The sequence below is a fragment of the Heterodontus francisci genome, chromosome 23 (assembly GCF_036365525.1).
Source record: "Heterodontus francisci isolate sHetFra1 chromosome 23, sHetFra1.hap1, whole genome shotgun sequence".
In the NCBI taxonomy this organism is placed as follows: Eukaryota; Metazoa; Chordata; class Chondrichthyes; order Heterodontiformes; family Heterodontidae; genus Heterodontus; species Heterodontus francisci.
In genome coordinates, this window is record NC_090393.1 from 19490700 (window position 1) to 19512693 (window position 21994).

The following is a 21994-nucleotide window of genomic DNA, read 5'->3' on the forward strand; positions in this document are numbered from 1 at the left end:
ACTGAGCCAAACCATGCCTTTTGCTCATTCAGTGGCACTGTTACCAGTTGTTGGGCAGGACACCCCAATTAGAATTTCCAGTTTCTGTCCTCCTTCAAAGATACAACCCCTTGTTTCTGCATGCCACTGCACTTAATTGCCAATGAAGCTTATTCATTTTGGGACAATGAGCTCAAGTGATCCAAAAATAGAAATGCTGAAAATACTCAACAGATCCAGCATCATCTGTGGAGAGAGGAGGAGAATTCTGTTCTGATGAAGGGTCACTGACCTGAAACGTTAACTCTGCTTCTCTCTCCACAGATGCTGCCGGACCTGCTGAGTATTTCCAGCATTTCTGGTTTTTGTTTCAGATTTCCAGCATCTGCAGTATTTTGCTTTTCTTTTAGAGCTTAAGTGATTGATGCTCTCAGCTGAAACATTTTTTAACCTACCGTATCAACATCAAGAACAACTCCATTCAAGCCAAAAGTTTTCATCATTCCTCGGATGGCAAACTTTGGTAAAGCAGTGCCACCAGTGCTGCTGTTGAGATTGTTAGTGTCTGGATACCGGATCACCACGGTCAGGCCTGTAGCCGGACAGAACAAACCATTATTATATGACACTGGTACCAGAACAAATGCTCTCACCCACCAAAAGAAGTCTGGTTCATATTACAAGCAATAGCCTCTGGACCACACTGGACCCTCAAAACCAAGTTAACCAATGTCAGCTTAAGGTCTGTACAGGCCAATGTCAAAAGCAGAGTTGGCCCAGACAACTGATGCTCAGTTACTATGGTGAACCCAACAACTGCTGACAGAAGCCATTTACCTTAACTCCTGCTGCACACTACCTTTAATTGTATTGAGAAGGACTTTGTTGCCTCTGATTGCATTGCTACAAGATTCCCTCTAACAATATATTTGCTATTGAAAGCAATTCTGTTCGATAAAACAAGACCCGAGTGTTTCATGGGAACAACCTTACAGTAGATAAAATGAGCAGACAGACTCTAATGGGCACAGAACCTACTTCAGAAGCAAATTATCTACTTCAGTGTGATCAAGAGAAATGCAGAGGAATGAACTACAAACTACATAACAAATCCATTAAACTTAGTGCATCAGGCAATAAAGATTACCTTTGCGAACTTTATCTGTTGTGAATTTATTGGCTTCATCTTTAATGTCCTCAATGGTTGGGAGGTAGAGATCTCTGGGTATGCCACCGTTCTCTTCATACAGGAACTCGACCGTCTGACGAGCAATATCTACCATACCTATTGAAAACCAATTATTCATTTGAAGATTATAATGCAACTTATCTGTCATACCTGAACAACTACACAACATTAAAATCATAAATGTCCAGGAATATATCAAAGTCAGTATGTTCTCACTATAGTTAGGGGGATTAAAAAAAAATCTTGGCTTTAATCTTCATTGCACATGCCTACCATTCCAAAACTAAGATTTACCAGCGAGTTGTTCAGATGTCAACAAATAGATTTATACAAGTTCACATTTTTTGTGTTAAATACTAAATCAAACGTTTCAGGATTCGGTATTGTGTGTGTGCGCGCGCGCGTGTGGACGTACGTACTAGTTGTTACAGAATTACGAAACTTGCGTCATCGCAATTGGTCCAAATCTGAAACAATGTCAGACATGTATTTCTGAAAAGTGAGTACTATGAAAGAAAAATGAATCTTCAGGACTATTGGCAATTAGATTGAAAGGGCATCTGAAAAACTGTCAACTCCAGTGAGGTTACACAACTCCTTAATGCTTTTGCTAGAGAGCATATTTAAAGGATTTTTTTTTATTGAAGATAAATGCAAGTGCTGAACCCCATTTATCAAGAGATTGACAAGGTCAGTCCAGGAACACACCCAAAAATGGAAGGGACCAATTCAGTCACCTGGCAGAGGCCAGAGATTGCTATGGCCCTTACTGAGTTTACTTAAGACTTTTGGAAGCTGTTGTTGTTTAGTATAAACTGATCCATTGATTTCACAATTATGTGGGTAATCTCTCTCGGGCAATTCTTCTCCCCTGTCCAGAGAATATGGGTAGAATTTTATTTTACAAAGTGCCCTGAAAATGAGAGATATTAGAGTTTCTAAATGCAAGTACATTGCTGCTGTCTCATTTTGCTTTTCCCTTATTTTTGCAATTATGAAATCAGGACTGGCATTCCTTCTCATTACTCTTGAATTTGTGGTGTTCTTTCCCCTCTTCGAATTTTAGCACTTCTGTTTGACACACACATTCCCTTTTTTTTCCCCTCTGCAGCCAGACAGGTTAATTCTTTAAGTCCTCTGCTGTTTGCTACTGCTCAATTTGCTTTAAAATTTAAAAAGTTGAATACCCTGTGCTGCCACCATGATTAAACTTTTCAATTTTTACTTCAGATATTTTCCTTGGGTTTGGTATCGCAGACAACTACTTTAGGGAAATCTCTGGTGCCCTATGAACGAGATGAAGTTTTTACCAACCAGTTCCTAGCTAATTTGAAGCTAGCCTAGGGGTCAAACAAAAATTCTTATTTGGCTTATTATATCACATGATCCTTCCTATGAAAGGTGGCAGAATAACTTGACCATGGATTATACTATAAAATGGCCAATGGATTAAGCTGTAAATAGCTAAGTGACCAGTTTTAGTAACACATTGTAGCCTTACAGTACTTACACAGGCTTAACTATTCCTCCTTGGAAGATAGAAAATAATCCTGACAATATTTTGTGGCAGCTTGCTGCTGACAAAGTCTTTCTAGCTAATCTCTCTGCTGGTTTCAGGCAGACTACTTAGACAAAACAACCAGATATACTTTCAGCATTCTGGCCAGGACAAAACTTAAATATGTATCTCAGACTGAGCTCATAATCAAATATATATTCAAACAAAACCAACAGAACACCTGTGCTTGAAATGAATACCTTGGCCTCTCCCTCAGATACCTATCATGGACATTACATTTGTCCTGGAGTGACTGCACACCAAAATAAGGTGAGCTTTTTTCCAAGAATGAACCTGTTTTTAAACCTCATTATATCATGAAAAAAATCTATCAGCAAATAACACAATATAGATAAAATTGTTTCATTTTTGTCATTACGCCCCTTAGAGGAGGCATGAGGTCTCATCTTGCAGTTTTAGTTGTTCAGATGAGGAGCAGGGACTTTTCCTGGCACCTTAGTCAACACTGCTCCCTCCAGCAATACTACCAAAAAGAATAAGTGCACATTAATCTTATTACTGTTTGTGGGTTCCTGTGAGAAAAATGGCCACTGTACTCCAAAGTAATTAATTGCATGCGAAGTCCTTTGAAAGGCTATATGATTCCAAATATTTCAGAAATTTCTACATTTGATGGCTATACTAAGTTGTTCCTTGTTTCTACATTTTCACTTTAAACCTGCTGAAAACAGGCAGCTATGAGCAGGCAATGTGTATGCAATCAATTGCTCAGCAACACTAACTGCAACTCTCACTCCTGTTATAGTCAATTATTGTCAATGGAGAAGAGCTACATACTGTCACTGAAAAGGCAATTTTACACAAAATGACTGCGCCTAGGGCTGCTTATGACAGCAACTGGTATGTATATAGTACCTTTAATGTAATACAATGTCCCAAGGTGCTTCACAGGAGCATTGTAAAACAAAATTTGACACCGAGCCACATAAGGAGATATTAGGACTGATGACCAAAAAGCTTGGTCGAAGAGGGAGGTTTTAAGGAGCATCTTAAAGGAGGAAAGAGAGGTCGAGGCAGAGAGGTTCAGTGGAGGCTTAGGGCCTTGACAGCTGATGGCCTAGCCACCAATGTTGGAGTGATTTAAATCGGGGTTGCTCAAGAGGCCAGAATTGGAGGAGTGCAGATATCGGAGGGTTGAGGGGCTGGAGGAGATTACGAAGATAGGGAGCAGTGAGAACCATGATGGAATTTGAAAACAGGGATGGCAAACCGTAAAAAACATAAAGAACAATAGAGAAATCCAATATGTGTTGAGATCTGTCTTCAAAACCGGAGCATGCGGCAATTCAACAGAATACACTTCTGTAACAATCTGCTATCGTTATTAATTCACACTAGATTGCTTGGAACCTACCAAGCTGCAGTGCACCCTTTATCTGGTCTAATCCAGATTTTCTTTCTGCTTCATTCCGGAATCGTCTGCGAATCGTAGGGAAAACTTTGGTTTCCCAGGCTTTGACTAAAAGTGCATAATGATCCTCCTGTGGAAGAACAACGCAAGAAATCACAGACACCAGGCACTGCTAATTTGCCAAACAGCATTCTACAATTAACGGGAGTAGAAAATGAAGACAAACAAAAAATACTTTAATCACTCCTGTTTTAAATTAAACCTGGCTAATTCTTTTTTTGGGGCAAGTTTTTTCCAACAACTTTGTGCCCATTTCTCAAAATACCATAAGCTATATATTACAGGGAGAATAATTTGCATGGAGATGCATGAGACAGATCAAACACCCCATGACCTAAGAATGCATGAATGATAAAGCAAGATATAAATTCTATGCCTCAGGTTGTCTTTATCTATTATGGTTTGATCACATGAAAAAATTAAGATACACATTTCAAAGCACTTTATGGTTCTTTATGAATGGTTACATTACAAACACTAATCAGTGGGATTTGGGTTTATGATGGGCCCTAACTTGTCCACACATGCCACTATGGCATATGCCATTATCAAGGGTCAGAAATATAGGAAATAGGAGCAGGCCATTCTGTCCCTCGAACCAGCTCTGCCATTCAACAGGATCAGGGCTGATCTTCCATTTCAACACCATTTTCACGCACTATCCCTATATTCCTTGATATCTTTAATATCTAGAAATCTATCGATCTGTGGCTTGAATATACTGAGCCTCCACAGCCCTATGGAGTAGAGAACACCATAGATTCACCACCCTCAGTGAAGAAATTCCTCATCTCAGTCCTAAATGGCCAACATCTTATTTTGAGACCGTGTCCCCTTGTTCTAGAACATGCTCCCCATCCCCAGCCAGAGGAAACATCCTTCCTGCATCTACCCTGACGAGCCCTGTAATAATTTTGCATGCTTCAATGAGATCACCTCTCATTCGTCAAACTCTAGAGAATATAGACCCAGTCTCATCAATCTCTCCTCATAGGACAATCCCACCATCCCAGGAATCAGTCTGGTGGACCTTTGTTGCACTCCCTCTATGGCAAGTATATCCTTCCTTAGGTAAGGAGACCAAAACTGTACACAATAAACAAGGTGCGGTCTCGCCAGGGCTCTATACAATTACAGCAAGACTTCTTTACTCCTGTACTCAAATCCTCTTGCAATAAAGGCCAACATACCATTTGCCTTCCTAATTGCTTGCTGCACCTGCATGTTAGCTTTCAGTGACTTATGAACAAGGACACCCAGGTCCCTTTGGACGTGAACACTTCCCAATCTCTCACCATTTAAGAAATACTCTGCATTTCTGTTTTTCCTACCAAAGTGGATAATTTCACATTTTTCTACATTATATTCCATCTGCCATGTTCTTGTCCACTCACTTAGCCTGTCTAAATCCCCTTGAAGCCTCCTCACAACTCACATTCCCACCTAGTTTTGTGTCATCAGCAAACTTGGAAATATTACATTTGTTTCCTACATCCAAATCACTGATAAGACTGTGAACAGCCGGGACCCAAGAACTGATCCCTGTGGTACCCCACTAGTTACAGCATACCAACCTGAAAATGACCTGTTTATTCCTACTCTGTTTTCTGTCCAATTAACCGAATCTCAATCCATGCCAGTATATTACCTCCAATCCCATGTCTCTAATTAACCTTACTGAAAGCCTTCTGAAAAAAGTTCCAACAAACTGTGGTAAGGGTGACTTATGCCATAATTTGCAAGGTCTTTTGTGCCACCCAACCATTTCCCTCGTCAAAAACAGCTAGGTGATCATTTATATTCGTCCTGCCCCCAATAAGATCAATGCGGATTGTAAATTTGCTGCAGTTAAGCCATTCTTCACATAGCTGCCATTTAAAATTGAAAAATAACGGTATTGGAGACTTAGTAGTTGCATGACTTATGGATTTTTTTTTTGAGTAAGCTAAGTTTTAGGGTTGCACCAAAAGAAGAAATCATAAATAAATAGATGTACGAGTTATTAGAATTAGAACATTACAGCGCAGTACAGGCCCTTCGGCCCTCGATGTTGCGCCGAACTGTGAAACCATCTGACCTACACTATTCCATTTTCATCCATATGTCTATCCAATGACCACTTAAATGCCCTTAAAGTTGGCGAGTCTACTACTGTTGCAGGCAGGGCGTTCCACGCCCCTACTACTCTCTGCATAAAGAAACTACCTCTGACATCTGTCCTATATCTATCACCCCTCAACTTAAAGCTATGTCCCCTCGTGTTTGCCATCACCATCCGAGGAAAAAGACTCTCACTATCCACCCTATCTAACCCTCTGATTATCTTATATGTCTCTATCAAGTCACCTCTCCTCCTCCTTCTCTCCAACGAAAACAACCTCAAGTCCCTCAGCCTTTCCTCGTAAGACCTTCCCTCCATACCAGGCAACATCCTAGTAAATCTCCTCTGCACCCTTTCCAAAGCTTCCACATCCTTCCTATAATGCGGTGACCAGAACTGCACGCAATACTCCAGGTGCGGTCTCACCAGAGTTTTGTACAGCTGCAGCATGACCTCGTGGCTCCAAAACTCGATCCCCCTACTAATAAAAGCTAACACACCATATGCCTTCTTAACAGCCCTATTAACCTGGGTAGCAACCTTCAGGGATTTATGTACCTGGACACCAAGATCTCTGTTCATCTATACTACCAAGAATCTTCCCATTAGCCCAGTACTCTGCATTCCTGTTACTCCTTCCAAAGTGAATCACCTCGCACTTTTCCGCATTAAACTCCATTTGCCATCTCTCAGCCCAGCTCTGCAGCCTATCTATGTCCCTCTGTACCCTACAACATCCTTCGGCACTATCCACAACTCCACCGACCTTAGTGTCATCCGCAAATTTACTAACCCACCCTTCTACACCCTCTTCCAGGTCATTTATAAAAATGACAAACAGCAGTGGCCCCAAAACAGATCCTTGCGGTACACCACTAGTAACTAAACTCCAGGATGAACATTTGCCATCAACCACCACCCTCTGTTTTCTTTCAGCTAGCCAATTTCTGATCCAAAGCTCTAAATCACCTTCAACCCCATACTTCCATATTTTCTGCAATAGCCTACCATGGGGAACCTTATCAAATGCCTTACTGAAATCCATATAGACCACATCCACTGCTTTACCCTCATCCACCTATTTCGTCACCTTCTCGAAAAACTCAATAAGGTTTGTGAGGCACGACCTACCCGTCACAAAACCGTGCTGACTATCGCTAATGAACTTATTCTTTTCAAGATGATTATAAATCCTGTCTCTTGTAACCTTTTCCAACATTTTACCCACAACCGAAGTAAGGCTCACAGGTCTATAATTACCAGGGCTGTCTCTACTCCCCTTCTTGAACAAGGGGACAACATTTGCTATCCTCCAGTCTTCCGGCACTATTCCTGTCGACAATGACGACATAAAGATCAAGGACAAAGGCTCTGCAATCTCCTCCCTAGCTTCCCAGAGAATCCTAGGATAAATCCCATCTGGCCCAGGGGACTTATCTATTTTCACATTTTCCAAAATTGATAACACCTCCTCGTGAACCTCAATCCCATCTAGCCTAGTAGCCTGAATCTCAGTATTCTCCTCGACAACATTTTCTTTCTCTACTGTAAATACTGACGCAAAATATTCATTTAACGCTTCCCCTATCTCCTCTGATTCCACACACAACTTCCCACTACTATCCTTGATTGGCCCTAATCTAACTCTAGTCATTCTTTTATTCCTGATATACCTATAGAAAGCCTTAGGGTTTTCCCTGATCCTATCCGCCAATGACTTCTCGTGTCCTCTCCTTGCTCCTTGTTATAAAACAGTTCTTTTTTTATTCATTCATGGGACATGGGTGTCACTGGCAAGGCCAGCATTCGTTGTCCACGCCTAATTGCCCTTGAGAAATCGGTGGTGAACCGCCTTCTTGAACCACTGCAGTCCATCTAGCGCGGCTACTCCCACAGTGCTGTTAGGGAGGGAGTTCCAGGATTTTGAGCCAGCGACAGTGAAGGAACGGGAATATCATTCCAAGTCAGGATGGTGTGCGACTAGGAGGAGAAATTGCAGGTGGTGGTGTTCCCATGTGTCAGTTGCTCTTGTCCTTCTAGGTGGTAGATGTTGCAGGCTTGGAAGGTGCTGTCGAAGGAGCCTTGGTGAGTTGCTGCAGTGCATCCCGTAGATGGTACACACTGCTGCTACTGTGCACTGGTGGTGGAGGGAGTGAATGTTTAAGTTGGTGAATGGGATGCTGATTAAGAAACTGTGTCCTGGATGGTGTCCAGCTTCTTGAGTATTGTTGGAGCTGCACTCATCCACACAAGAGTATTCCATTACACTCCTGACTGTGCCTGGTAGATGGTGGACAGGCTTTGGGGAGTCAGGAGGTCAGTTACTCACTGCAGAATTCCCATTCTCTGACCTGCTCTTGTAGCCACAGTATTTATGTGGCTGGTCCAGTTCAGATTCTGGTTAATGGTAACCCCCAGGATGTTGATAGTGGAGGATTTCAGTGATGGTAATGCCATTGAATGTCAAGGAGAGTAGGTTAGATTCTCTCTTGTTGGAGATGGTCATTGCCTGGCACTTGTGGGGCATGAATGTTACTTGCCACTTATCAACCCAAGCCTGAATGTTGTCCAGGTGTAGCTGCATACGAACACGGACTGCTTCAGTATACGAGGAATCGGGAATGGTACTGAACAGTGTGCAATCAGCGAACGTCCCCACTTCTGACCTTATGATGGAGGGAAGGTCATTGATGAAGCAGCTGAAGATGGTTGATGACAATGAAAAATAATGGAATTTAATGCAGGAGGAGGCAAATGCCAATGGAATATGGCTACTGTCATTTGCCAGTGTGAATCCCAAGGCGATACATGAGTTTACAAATATTGATTCTAACTATGTTAGTTGCCTTGATTGTAAATACATGTACATATACGGATAATGGCTTCTATTGAATGGTCTGAATAAAACTAAGACCAAGTTGCCTGCTTAAAATCACAGCATCTTGCACCTGCAGAAAATCCAAATCTCTCCATGTTCTACATATTCCAAATCAGTGGCCGTCTTAGGTGATGTGATGCCATTAAAAAGTCGGGCACTTAATTATTAAAATGTAAAAAATAAAGTGTTGAGTACAGTAAAAATATTTATAGCCCAATATGACAAGCTTCACTAGAATTTAAAATCATTTTTTATAATTCAACTGGTTGCTGTTAAATAAACCAGTAAAGGTGTTATCTCTTCTGCTCCTTCATCCTCTGGTGCAAGTCACTTTGGTGGTAGCATCAATATATTGGCCATGCCACTTCAAAGTTATTATTACCTGTGGCGTAATCTAATCAGTTTTTCAGCAAATTGTGGCATCAACTACCACTGGAGGATCAGGCAGCACAACAGTGTAACTTCTGGTGTCTGCCAAAAATATCACCATTGCAGTGACTTTTGGCCCATTGTTTATAAATGCCGAACTGATGTTGAGTTTTCTTCTCAGTCAGGGATAGGGGACAGAACTGACTCAGAACATTTGAATACTTCCAATGAAAAGAAAAACAAACAACTAATTTCCATTGTTAACTTGAAGTTGTCTGTCACTTACCCTTGGAATGTCATCATCATCGTCATCATCGCTTTCATCATCCGCTACTGGTGATGGATGACAGTATGGACCAGATATCAAAAAGTTTTCATAGCTCAACTCCACTTTGTAATGGCAAGAAGCATCACTGTCATATTCTGTGAGAGAGAATAGGAGAGATGTCACATTAGGCATATTTCCTGCTCATCCTCATTGGGAGAGTACGACTGTCTGGACTGCTCTGGTTAGAGCCGGCATGGACTCAATGGGCCGACTGGCCTCCTTCCATGCCATTAATGACTATGACTCCTCCAGCCACCAAGTGGCATCCTTGAGAATTTCCAAGTGTTGATCCCCAGGGCCACCAAAGTTACCCCATTGGCAATCAATTAGGTATACTCTCTCAACTTCAGCCCCTTTATGTGCAAATGAACCCATTTCACATATTTTATTGACTCTACTAGGGTCACTTCTCTGATGTTTTCCTTTCCCGTTTTATCCCTAACTACAAATACATTGCCCTCCATACTTCCTCTGGCCTCCAGCACTGCATCCTTAATATGTTGAAAACAAGGCTCATCACACATCCTCTTACTCTAACTTATCCTTTCCCAGGACCTCAAAACTTGCAATGCCTTATCTCCCTTAACCTTCTCTTTCAGTTACAATCAAGTTTTAAAAAACAACCAGGCCACAGACATTCAGAAGGTCTGACAGTATCTGTGGAGAGAGACACAACAGTTAATGTTTCAGGTCTGTGATCTTTCATGATGAAAGGTTACTGACCTGAAATGTTAACACTGTTTCTCTTTCCATAGATGCTGCCTGACCTGCTGAGTATTTCTAGCATTTTGTGTTTTATTTCAGATTTCCAGCATCCGCAGTATTTTGCTTTTGTATTAGGTCACAAATATTAACTCCTTAAGAAAGGCATTCATCCAGAACTCCATTTGCGCTGTGGGGAACTGAACCATGACAAAAACAAGCATCATCAAGTTTTGACTCAGTGACATTCCCTTTAAGTCCAGTCAGATACAGAGGAGTTCATAACTGTAAATGAAACCAATTACCCCAGTCTAAATCAATTTAAATCTTGTGAAGTTTGTCATCTCCAAGGTTACAGGCTTAATAGAGGAATTAAGCCACAGAATTCAAACATAAACAATGTCATTTGTTTGGTTCAGTTACATGTAGAACTGTAAACTACTTTTAAAGGCAATTAGGGATGGCCAAAAATACTGGCCTAGCCAGCAATGCCAACATCCCAAGAACAAATTAAAAAAAAGTTTGAGCTGTCAGTTGTTTAAATCTAGGATTTCCCAGTAACTATTATCAAGGATGTTTAACTTCAATTATTCAAATCGAGACAGTTGCTTTGGAATCTTCAAGAGTTCAGAAAGACCAACATAGCCCACCCAGTGGCCAGAAATACAAGAATTGAATTACTGTGTATATAAAAGTGTTAATTCTAAAGAGCAGTAATTTAGTAGTGATTACACGTTTTTATTCTTTTCCTTTGATGAACTAGCTAATATAATTTTGACTATACATACATTATTTGAATTTATCTTTTGCTAAAAAATTGCATTTGTATTGCACCTTTCATACCCTCAGAGTACTGCAAAAGTTATACAGCCAATGAAGTACTTTGAAGTGCAGCCACTGTTGTAATGCAGGAAATGCAGCAGCTAATTTGTGCACAAGGTCCCACAAACAGCAATGTGATAATGGCCAGATAATCTGTTTTTGAGATGTTAGCTGTGACCCTGAAGAAGGGTCAGTGACCTGAAACGTTAACTCTGCTTCTTTCTCCACAGATGCTGCCAGACTTGGAGTATTTCCAGCATTTCTTCTTTTTATTTCAGATTTCCAGCATCCACAGTAGTTTGCTTTTATATTAAAGTATTTGGAATATGGGTTCCCTGTATGTTAACTTGGGCACATTATCAAAAGCTTACCTAGGTAGCTTATCTTGTCTCTAGGTCATTGGGAGTTGGGACTCATCTATATGAATAGTTTAAAATAGTGAAGTCAAAAAATCTAGAGTAGAGGATAGAAAAGACCCACAGCATAAACATGCAATCAAATGTCTTGAAATGGGAAATGCTACTTACGCTGCTGTGCTGCAGCAGTGGCTGCAATTCGACAGGGTGGCCCATGGGATCCAGTATCTGACGCCACACTAGCACCAGCATCATTGTCGCTGTCGGAGGCCATGGCAAATGGCAAAGCCTCGAAATTGGCACTGATTTCCTCAGCTAGATCAACGCATAGGTCAGCTGCATTCCGGTGTGCCTGACCCTCTGCATAAGCAAAAGGACGACATCCAAAGTTTGCGCGAACTTTGGTATTCTATTAAAAACAAGAAATGGAAACAAGCAATTGAGAGTTCAAAAATTTGTACCATATGACCAGAAATAGCTAGAGATAAAACAATGGAGGACAAATGGATTATTTTTGTCACTTGATATGGGCTCATTCGGGAAAGTGTGGGTCCTCCACCATGGATTCCAGACAGACCGATATCAGAATACCTCCAAATAGTCTCTTCACCTTTAGTTGTTCCATGTTCCCAATATAAAAGAAAAAATACTTGCAGTTATCTAGTACCTTTCATGACCTCAGGATGTCTACAGCTTTACAGCCAATTAAGTAATTTTGAAGTGTAATCAATGTTGTAATGGAGGAAGTGCAGCAGCCAATTTGCACGTCTCACCAAGGTCTCACAAACAGCAATGTGGTAATGGCCAGATAATCTGTTTTAGCGTTGGTGGTTAGAGGATACATTATTGGCCAGGACACCAAGGAGAACTCCCAGCTCTTCTCTGAAATAGTGCCAGTGATTTTTTACCTTTAACTGAGGGGACATGTTTAATGTCTCATCCAGCACTCCTTCAAGTAAGGAATTATCACTACTCATATTTATCTAAACACACGTGAATAGTGCCTCACAAGATCAGCACTTCTCTTACGTGTGCCGTATCAACCACCATTGTCGTATTCACCCTTCCTTTTTAAACCAGCAATAATCTTTGAAGAAAACTAAAAAAAATCTTCACACTGGTTTAAAATTCTAATACTATTCCACAAACAAAATATTAAAACCTTCATTTTACTTTTCTGGTGATGTAATCAACAAGGATCCAGTGAAGACAATGAAAAAATGAAGGCACATCATCACCTTTACAAATTTCTACAGCAAAAGGATTGGATAGTTGTAGCTGTACAGTTTTTAACAATGGTTGTAAGTTGTTCAAGGGATTACATATTACAGCAAATGTACGGCACAGAACAGCCAATATTAATGGGCAGCCTTGAACCAAGTCTCTTACAAATTAAATCTGAGTGCTTGTTTCCTGTCACACTCAACTGCCAAATATCATTAGGTCAGGCAAAGGCTTTGTTGGGCACATGGATATTGCTCCATTAGAAGTACACAGATAGAATTCTTCATCTGTCTTGCAGTATTCTTCAACTGCAAGATAGGTGAGCAGTAAGGGAGACTCTCCAGGCTGCAGCAAAATTAAAGGGCCAGCAGTGGCTAGGTTAGTCTTATGGCTTCAAAGCAAAATAAGTTATGGCAACCTCAACCCACCTTCAATGGGGGGGGGGGGGGGGTGGAATTTACAATACTAACTTTCAACATTTGCCAATTATACACAAAAGGTCATCTGAACAATTCAGTTTAATGTAACAAGCACCCATCTTTAAAAACAGCCAGAATGACAGACTGGTTGCCGCTAGTAAATACCCTGTGCAGTTGTTGTGTACTCCATGTTAGGAATGAGCTGTTCCTTCACGCTGCTTTTGCTGCTGACAGTGGCTCCAATATTTCTGAATGTTATATGGTTGTAAGGATCTGTCAGTAGCTCAATTTCCATTAAAAACATGTGGTAGAGTAGCATGATCATGTTTTGGGCCTTTAGATCTTCATAGTGGAATACGTTTTGGTGATCTCAGTCCACTTTCAAATGAAACAAACCTACAGCTCACCATCTGGCTTATGTGCTGCAAATGTGTGATAAATGAAACAAAGATATTACCTTTTTCTGAATGTGAACAACTGGCCACATTCCACCAGACACATCTTCTAAGAACGGGCTCAGTCGCTGCCCACAATATGTGAAATACACCCTGCCCTTTGACGGTTGTCCCGGTGGTGGAGGGGTTCCATCACTTCTCTCCCAACCAATACCAGCTACATCACCTAGAGCAAGAGAGTAAGAATTCAAGCATGAAAAATATATGCTGTGCAAATATTTAAATCAATGTGTTTAATGGTCTTTCATAAAAAGTGAAGACGGTTACAGTTCCACTTATGACTGAGTCAGTTTTACTGGTGAAAAGCAGCCACATAGACCAGGAGGTTTGCTGATCCTAGCATATAGGTAACTATTTTATCATGGCATCAAATCAGACATGATTTACACTCTAGATTGTCCAGATATGTATGGTGGAAAGTACCCATATATTCACATTAGTTGAGTAAGTGACTGCACTTGTCTTTGATGCCCTACATAGCTGAATGGACTGGAAACATGTTATAAACTCCAAAAATAAGAATGGTCACTTGGGGATGTACCAAAGAGCTGGCAGCAGCTGTAAGACGGAAATCAGTACCTTCATAAGAGAAGGGTTAAAAAAAAGGAGGGAAAAATTGCCTCCATTGATATATAAAAACTTATTTTTTAAAGCAACAAAACGTGGGTCTAATTAACTGCTCTGAATGCTTTGAGAACTTTCTTTGTACAAGGTGTGGGAATTGAGAGACGGGAGTTTAAAACTGGAAATAAATATGGATCTGAGTGCTTCCTTGGTGATGGGTCAGCCTGGAAGTACAGGCATAAATTCTCTCTCCACCAAGCTGACTCTAACAGGACAAATCTTAATTAGCTGTTTGCAACAGTGTGATTATAAGTGACTAAGAATTATGACAGGAATATTGAATACAGAACTTTAACCAGTAGTTATCAGAAAAAATATATATTTTTAAAAAACACCCTTTCTCCATTTAATCCACAAAATCCCACCCTACCCAAAATTAAACACAGTCCAACCCAATTACGTCCATATTTCAGGGGCCATTCCAAATTTTATCAACGTAAGTGACTTGTTGATGTAAGCAGTTCCTTTGAATGGACATGAAATTGACTAGGCAGTTTGTTGTTACAGACTGAGTGCCAGGAAATCACACTGGAGAATCAGGAATTCAATAATTTGAAAACCTAGCAAGATTTTAATGAATGTCAGACTTTCAAGAGTCAGCTGGTCCTGACTGGGCATTAAACTTCACATTGGGGGATGAAGATCCAGATTGACTGTCAACATACCCAGTTTGTGCCAAAATTTTAATGCTGCTAGGGACTTAAAAAAGCATGTCGACTTAAATGGGCCTGAGTTTTTGTTGATATCGACATAAATGGAAAGTTTTTTGTTTAAATGTGAAGGGACTGGGACTTAATTTCATTGTTGACATAAATTGGCTCAAGATAACTGGGTAGGACTGTATATATAAATTTCTAGACAAGTAATTGCTCAATTGTTTTTGGTTCCACCCTGACAGTTAAATGAACAATTTGTTGATCTAGTAATTTTCAGGATGATGTGATTACAGTATACTGTTAGGTAATAGAACAACTTGCATTTATACAGCATCTTTATCATAGTAAAACATCCCAAGCCACTTCACAGGAGCAATTATCAAACAAAATCTAATACTGAGCCATGAGAGAGATATTCAGACAGATGACCAAAACTTGGCAAAAGACAGAGAAGCAGACAGGTTTAGGGAGGGAATTTCAGAGTTTAGGATCTAAGCAGCTGAAAGCACAAGCATCAACAGTGGAATGATGAAAATCAGGAATGCGCAACAGGCCAGAATTGAAGAAGTGCAGAGATCTCAGAGGATTGAAGGGCAAGTGGTTACAGAGGTAGTGAATGGTGAAGCTATGGACAGATTTGAAAACAAGGATGAGAATTTTAAACAGAGGAGTTGCCAGGGTGGGAGCCAATCTAGGTCAGCAAGCACATGGGTGATGAGTAAACAGTACTTGGTGTGTGTTAAGATACACACAGGAGAGATGAACTGAAGTTTAAGGAGGGTGCAAGGTAGGAGAGCATTAGAATAATTGGGTCCAGAGGCAACAGAGGCATGGATGAGGGTTTCAGCAGTAGCTGAGCTGAGGCAGCAGCAGAGAGTGGTAATCTTATGGAGGTGGAAGTAGGCAGTCTTTGTGATGGAGAGGATATGGGATTGGAAACTCATCTCAGTGTAAAACAGGATGCCAAGGCTGTGAACAGTCTGGTTCAGCCTCAGACAGTGGGATGGAACTGATGGCTAAGGAACAGGGTTTGTGGCAGGAACCAAAGACAATGGCTATAGTCTTCCCAATTTTCAACTGGAAGAAATTTCCGGCTCTTCCAATTTCAGATAAGCAGTGTGACTGATCAGAAGTAGTGGGGAGTGTCAACAGAGATAGAGGTCAGGTAGAGCTAAAAGTCATCAGTGAACATGTAGAACCTGATATTGTATTTCAGATGATGTTGCCAAGGGAACATGTAGATGAGAAATAGGAGATGGCAAACGATAGGTCCTCAGGTAATTCCAGAGGTAGCACTGTAGGAGCAGGAAGAAAAGCCATTGCAGGTGATTAGCTAACTACTACCAAATAGCTAGGAACGGAACCAGGCGAGGGCAGTCCCACCCAGCTGAACAAGAGGTGGGGATTTCAATCATCTCACAAACCATAATAATAAAAGTCATGAAAGGTTTATGATTATCTGGATAACAAGGTTGTACATTTTGGAGGGTTTGCTGACATTATAAAAGCAAAACTCAAGTGGATTATTAACATTTGCAGACCGAGCTTCAGGAACCTACTGAAGTACCCACTTGTTTCTAAAAATAAATTAAGTTATAACATTTTACTGGGGTTGAAGAATTTGCAAATATAGTAATGTAAAGAGGGAAAAATCAATGCATTCCTGAGTGATATGACAGAATACAACAAATTGAAGCAATTCTGAAATTTTGACCGCTTTGAAATATATCACAGACAGCTGCAATTAAAATTAAACAATCCACACAAAACTGTTGCCATTTACCAGGTGACAAGGTGACATCTAATCGAACACTCTTCCACTGCAGCAGACTGGATCCATTGTAATGCACTGCTCTCCCATTACTGCACAGAGAAAAAGAAATAAACAAACAGCTGCACCTTTTGCTGTCCTATGAGCATCGGTTCTGCTTATTTGTCTTGCTAAAGTGCAATATAGGAGTACAGCACAATGATGTGCCAGCCCACAGGAAAAAGCAGATGCGGCTTCAAGATTCTCCAACATAACAAATTCAGGATTACAGCTACAATATTGAGAGAAAACATCAAGTAGAAACCAGGTTAATACTTTTTCAATGCAATGAGTCACCAACATTTTGCAATCTTTCTAGCAGCTGGCTTGAGGGGTTTGTTGATAAATGCTGAGGAATAGGTCAACTACCCACCTAAACCGAACAGGAAAGAGAATGTGGCAGAACAGGGCAAGGGAGCTGAAGGGAAGACAGGAACAGGAATACTGAAAACTGATGAAATGCAATAATCAAAATAAAAATTTAAGCAGAGGGGGAGAATGTTTGGCACATCTCTGGTTACGGAAGGGCTTTTACAAAATCCATATTTCATTCTCTTCACAAAAGCTGCATTCATCCCATACCTTTTTACATTCTGTAAATAATCATTCAGGACCTTTTTGAGTGCACTAACTGATGTAGCATTGATCACTTGTGGCAAAGCATTATACATTCCATAACTCTTCATATGAAAAACATTTCTTCTAATCTCCTTTTATATCTAGTGCTTACCTTGAGACCATAACCGCCTGTCTTCAATTTACCTACCAATGGAAACAATGTCTAACATTAAACAAAACTTCTTTAAAAATGGCCCATTTGTTTCTAAGTCACTGGCGATGGTTTGGTCTTTGTGACAAAGACTATGCTTCTCCTTATGGGATGACAAGTAAAACTGAACTGCAGTTAAACCACACCCTCCCTGGTTTCTGAACAGTAGCTGTAAGCTAGTACATTTTAGGCACATACTTGTGGAAAAGGCAGGTTCCAACAGGATTTGTCCAAGCTCCATCCCTTTTTTCAGCTTCAGTAGCAAATCCGAAAGACACTATCGGGCCACTATCATCATCCGTGTCTCCATAGGAAACAATCTCTAACTCCCAATAAAATGATGGAGCCTTAGAAAAACACATGTAAACAGCATCAACTGTAAGTATCTGACCACTTAAGAGTATTTAATAATTAAATAGGGAGAAACGCATAACTTAAGCACATTTTTAATAAAAACTAATATAAATATATGCCTGAAACTATGGCATAAAGCCAAATTACTTCACTGTTAATTATGACATAAAATGTAAAAGTATTTTAAAAGTGAAATCATATAGTGTCCGAAGGACAGTTTATACAGTTTCATTACCCATGTATCTACTAACAAGAGTCGGGATGTCTGAAGGACAAATGCATGATTTTAATTTAAGGCAACAACTGTACTTTCCCTTTAGGTCCCAGATTCCACAAGAATAGATGCTTTGAACGGTCTTACAATAAAGGTACTTTTAAGTCATCTTTTCCTGTGTCATTGCACTAGCCTTTGGCGGAATAATACGAAGATGACAGACAAGTGCCTGATTCATTCAGTGCACAGACGGCAGGAGCAGTTAGCTTCAGCCTGGCTTCCAGCAGTCTGTGATTTACTACAAGGTTTTCAAAATATGGGGAACGGTACCAGTTTTCAGAGAAACTTGGAGCAAATTTCCAAGTGGGATCAACTTGCAATGTTACCAGAACAGCACAGGTTCAAGTCTTGGGATGCCTAAAGTAACAGAAAATGCTAGTAGCTCAAAACAAGCCAGTTAACATTTAAAAAAAGGTTAACATTCAGGTGGGACTCATCATCGGAACAGAGATGGAGTACTGACGAAAGCCCCACCCAATATGTATCTCTCTTTTAGATACTGATTGGTTTGCAATAAATGTACAGCATTTGGTATTTTTCATTCAATTTTCTTCTCTTCAAAATCACTTGCCCCAGCTGTTGCAATAGCTTTCAGCCAACTCATTCATTTTGTCTCCCTCATTAGACAAGACTTTTTGCTAGCTTGCTTATTCAGAGCAAGAGGTGATTGTAGTTACTGCAACATAATTTATGTTATTCTTGTGTCTTTCTTGATGCCAAACCCCTACCTGCACAGGTATCGGTGATGTGGCATAAATGAATGTCCCACGAGGCAAGCCCCCTCCTGCACTTGGATCAGCTAGGAATGTCACAGCAGTCAGATGGGAAGAAAACATGCATGCTCGCACCGGAGGGAAGACTCGAGAGGGGCACCAGGTAATTTCTTTTGGCTGGAAGAATGAAGAAAGGGGAAAGCGACACTTTCAATTTCAAATCTGCTTCAAAACAACCTTTTAAAAAACAAAAATGATATTCCTTTAGCCCTACAACACTTAATGATGCCCTCGCAAGCAAAGTGAACAAGTTGTATGAAGTCATGAAGTATATTTAAGATTAGGCTAAGCTCCCCCGATGGCCTTGCGAGAGAAAGCATCATCTGGTATTGTGCACAGCAACAGAGGTTGGAAGATCTTAGGTTCAATTCTAAATATATAGTGAGCTAGCTAATCTTAGTAAAAGCATCAGTTGGTTTTCTGGTTCCTTGGCTTGGGAGGGAGAGGTAAAGTAAAAGAAAAAATTGGCAAATTTTTTCTCCTGACCATCATTCAGTGACCCTTGTTGGAAAGTATGCGTCTCAACGTCCAATAAGAACAGAATTGGGCTCATGCAGTTGAACAGTTTCTTTACACTCACTGGTAGAGCTTATGCATGAAGAAAGGCACTTGGGTGAGGCCCTGGACAATGTCCAGTTCCCCAATAAGAATCAGCATCTTCAGAAGATGAGGGGAGAAAATTGGCAAAAAGTTCACCTCCAAATTATTTCCTTATATTTTCCTTACTGAATAACATTGATTCAGCTGCCTCTCAAAGCACTAGGATCCACCTGAAAGGAGGAAAAAAAGTATCACTGAGCAAATAACCCATGGCCACCCTTGTGCACTTCCTTGCTATTGTCAATAAGGCAGCATGGTCAAATGGTATAGCTCCGTGGCCTTCTTTGTTGGGGTACAAAGATGTAATGGGGAGATGTGAGCAAGAGAGAAATTTTTCTAATTATAAAAATGTACTGAAATGTAGTATGAAACTAAATGGGACTTGGCATGTGCGCCAACCTATATACAAATAAGGGAAAGATGAATGCTAGGGCGTTAAATAGGAAGCTGCAATAAAATTATAGAGATGCTCTTGGACAGCAGGATTAAAACATGGCTACTCCTGGAGTCACAGTGCTATCTTAGCATAAGGTAATGCATTCACTGACATTAAAGGTTGCTGTCCAGACACTGAACTATTTACGCTCAATATAACTGAAACTGGAATGTAGTCAGCAGTATTACTGAAGAGTAACCTCTACAGATAGATCGGGAAGTGTTTTTGTTAGCTTAAACAAATTTACACTGATTTGCTCTCTGATTCATAACTTTAAATGAGTTTTTACTTCCCAAACTTCATGACCCCAATCTGCGATAGCATCAACGAGTAATTCCTTCGAGTAATGGGGTTCCATTCTCCAACCTCATTAAAATGATTGTTATGGGGCAAAGGATTCCAATAGGTGAAGGAATTGCCTGAGGTCAACTCCCACTGGTATGTTTTCAGCTGGCTAACCATCTACAGCAAGAGTAATCTCACCAGATGTAGAAGCTAACAAAGAAAATGAGAAGGTGGTGAAAAGAATACTCTAGTGACAGGTGCATCTCAGTGAAATGGACCATCAGAGTGAGTAATAATATGGCTTTACTACATGTTCCTTGCAGAACAATTACCTGTCTCCTGTCAGACTGCAGTGGGGGAGGAGGGGGACGAGCACAGTCCCGGTATAACATCCGCAATCTCTCGCACTGAGCCTCTACCACCACCAGCCGTTCACCTGAAAACAAGAGAATTTTCTTTTTAAAAAGGAATGGAAAAGTATTTAAGACACAAACGTGTGCAGAATGCACAGTACCATATAGCCAGTTGTAATCAGGCTCACAGGAGACATCGCAAGATCTCCTTATTGCACTCTGCCCTCAGCTTATATCCAACTTATCTATCTTAAACTTTGGTGCAGAAATGCGACCCTAATCCCCAAATGGTGAAAGTAGTAAACAATCAAATGTTGAAACATGGAAAGCAACAACTCCATTATGACGACACTTGGGAGGCTGTAAACCAAAACAAGCTTGAACAGGAGCAAAGATGATTTCAAATTATAACAGTACAAAGAGAAACATGAATATATAGGAGCAATTACAAGAATATTGGCCAGAATGTTCAGTTGTCATAAGTCAAAAGAACAAAGGTCAAGTAGTTCATAGTTAGAGATCTATAATCTCTTTAGAATCATAGAATGGTTACAGTACAGGAGGAGGCATTCGGCCCTTTGTTCTCACGTCGGCTCTCTGTGAGAGCAACTCAGCGAGTCTCACTCTCCCACCCTGTCCTGTAACACTGCAAATCTTTTCTCTTCAGATAATTATCCAATTCCCTATTGAAAGTCATGATTGAATCTGCCTCCAACACACTCATGATCTACATTGCTCAGATTTCAATCAGGAGTTTATTCAATTTCAGGTAACTTTGTGCATATGGTGTTAGTAAGAATTAACTTTATGAGTTGCTTTATGCTCCATGCCCATGGTATCTTAAGAATATTGGGAAGAAATATGTATTCCTGAAGATATAAAGCCTGCGAATCCACTACATTTAAAAGGCAGTTTGGAACAGCAATACATACCAGGGCTGCACTCCTGTGCCACCAGGTTCAGGACCTCTACTGCTGCTGGACACTGCTGAATGAACTCCTCACAGAACAAACTATCTTCCAGTAACTGGGCCATTACTAAGCATGCTCTGTAAAAGTAACAGAGTTATATCAGCTACTTCAACAAAGTAATTAGGAAATGAAGGTATGGCACCACTTGCCACTGACTGTAATGGATGAATTGTACATTTTTAGACTAGTTGAACTTCATTTACACAAATCACAATATTTTGTAACTTTAAGACAAAGTTACATTAACCAATTATGATCAAAGGGTAACACTTAGCTT

The 21994-nt window shown here is 40.5% G+C and overlaps 1 protein-coding gene across 1 annotated transcript in view; it reads right to left on the bottom strand.

The window, feature by feature from the left end:
- Window positions 1–21994, bottom strand: part of LOC137382906 (probable E3 ubiquitin-protein ligase HECTD4) — a 361123-nt gene that overhangs the window by 62687 nt on the left and 276442 nt on the right. Inside the window, exons 44-54 of the mRNA XM_068055483.1 lie at window positions 21679–21794; window positions 20726–20829; window positions 19028–19189; window positions 17870–18018; window positions 16876–16955; window positions 13815–13978; window positions 11886–12123; window positions 9793–9929; window positions 4102–4228; window positions 1127–1264; window positions 435–571 (exon numbers count right to left, since the gene is read on the bottom strand). Coding sequence (XP_067911584.1) covers window positions 435–571; window positions 1127–1264; window positions 4102–4228; window positions 9793–9929; window positions 11886–12123; window positions 13815–13978; window positions 16876–16955; window positions 17870–18018; window positions 19028–19189; window positions 20726–20829; window positions 21679–21794 — 1552 coding nt within the window. The remainder of the gene's footprint in view (window positions 1–434; window positions 572–1126; window positions 1265–4101; window positions 4229–9792; window positions 9930–11885; window positions 12124–13814; window positions 13979–16875; window positions 16956–17869; window positions 18019–19027; window positions 19190–20725; window positions 20830–21678; window positions 21795–21994) is intronic.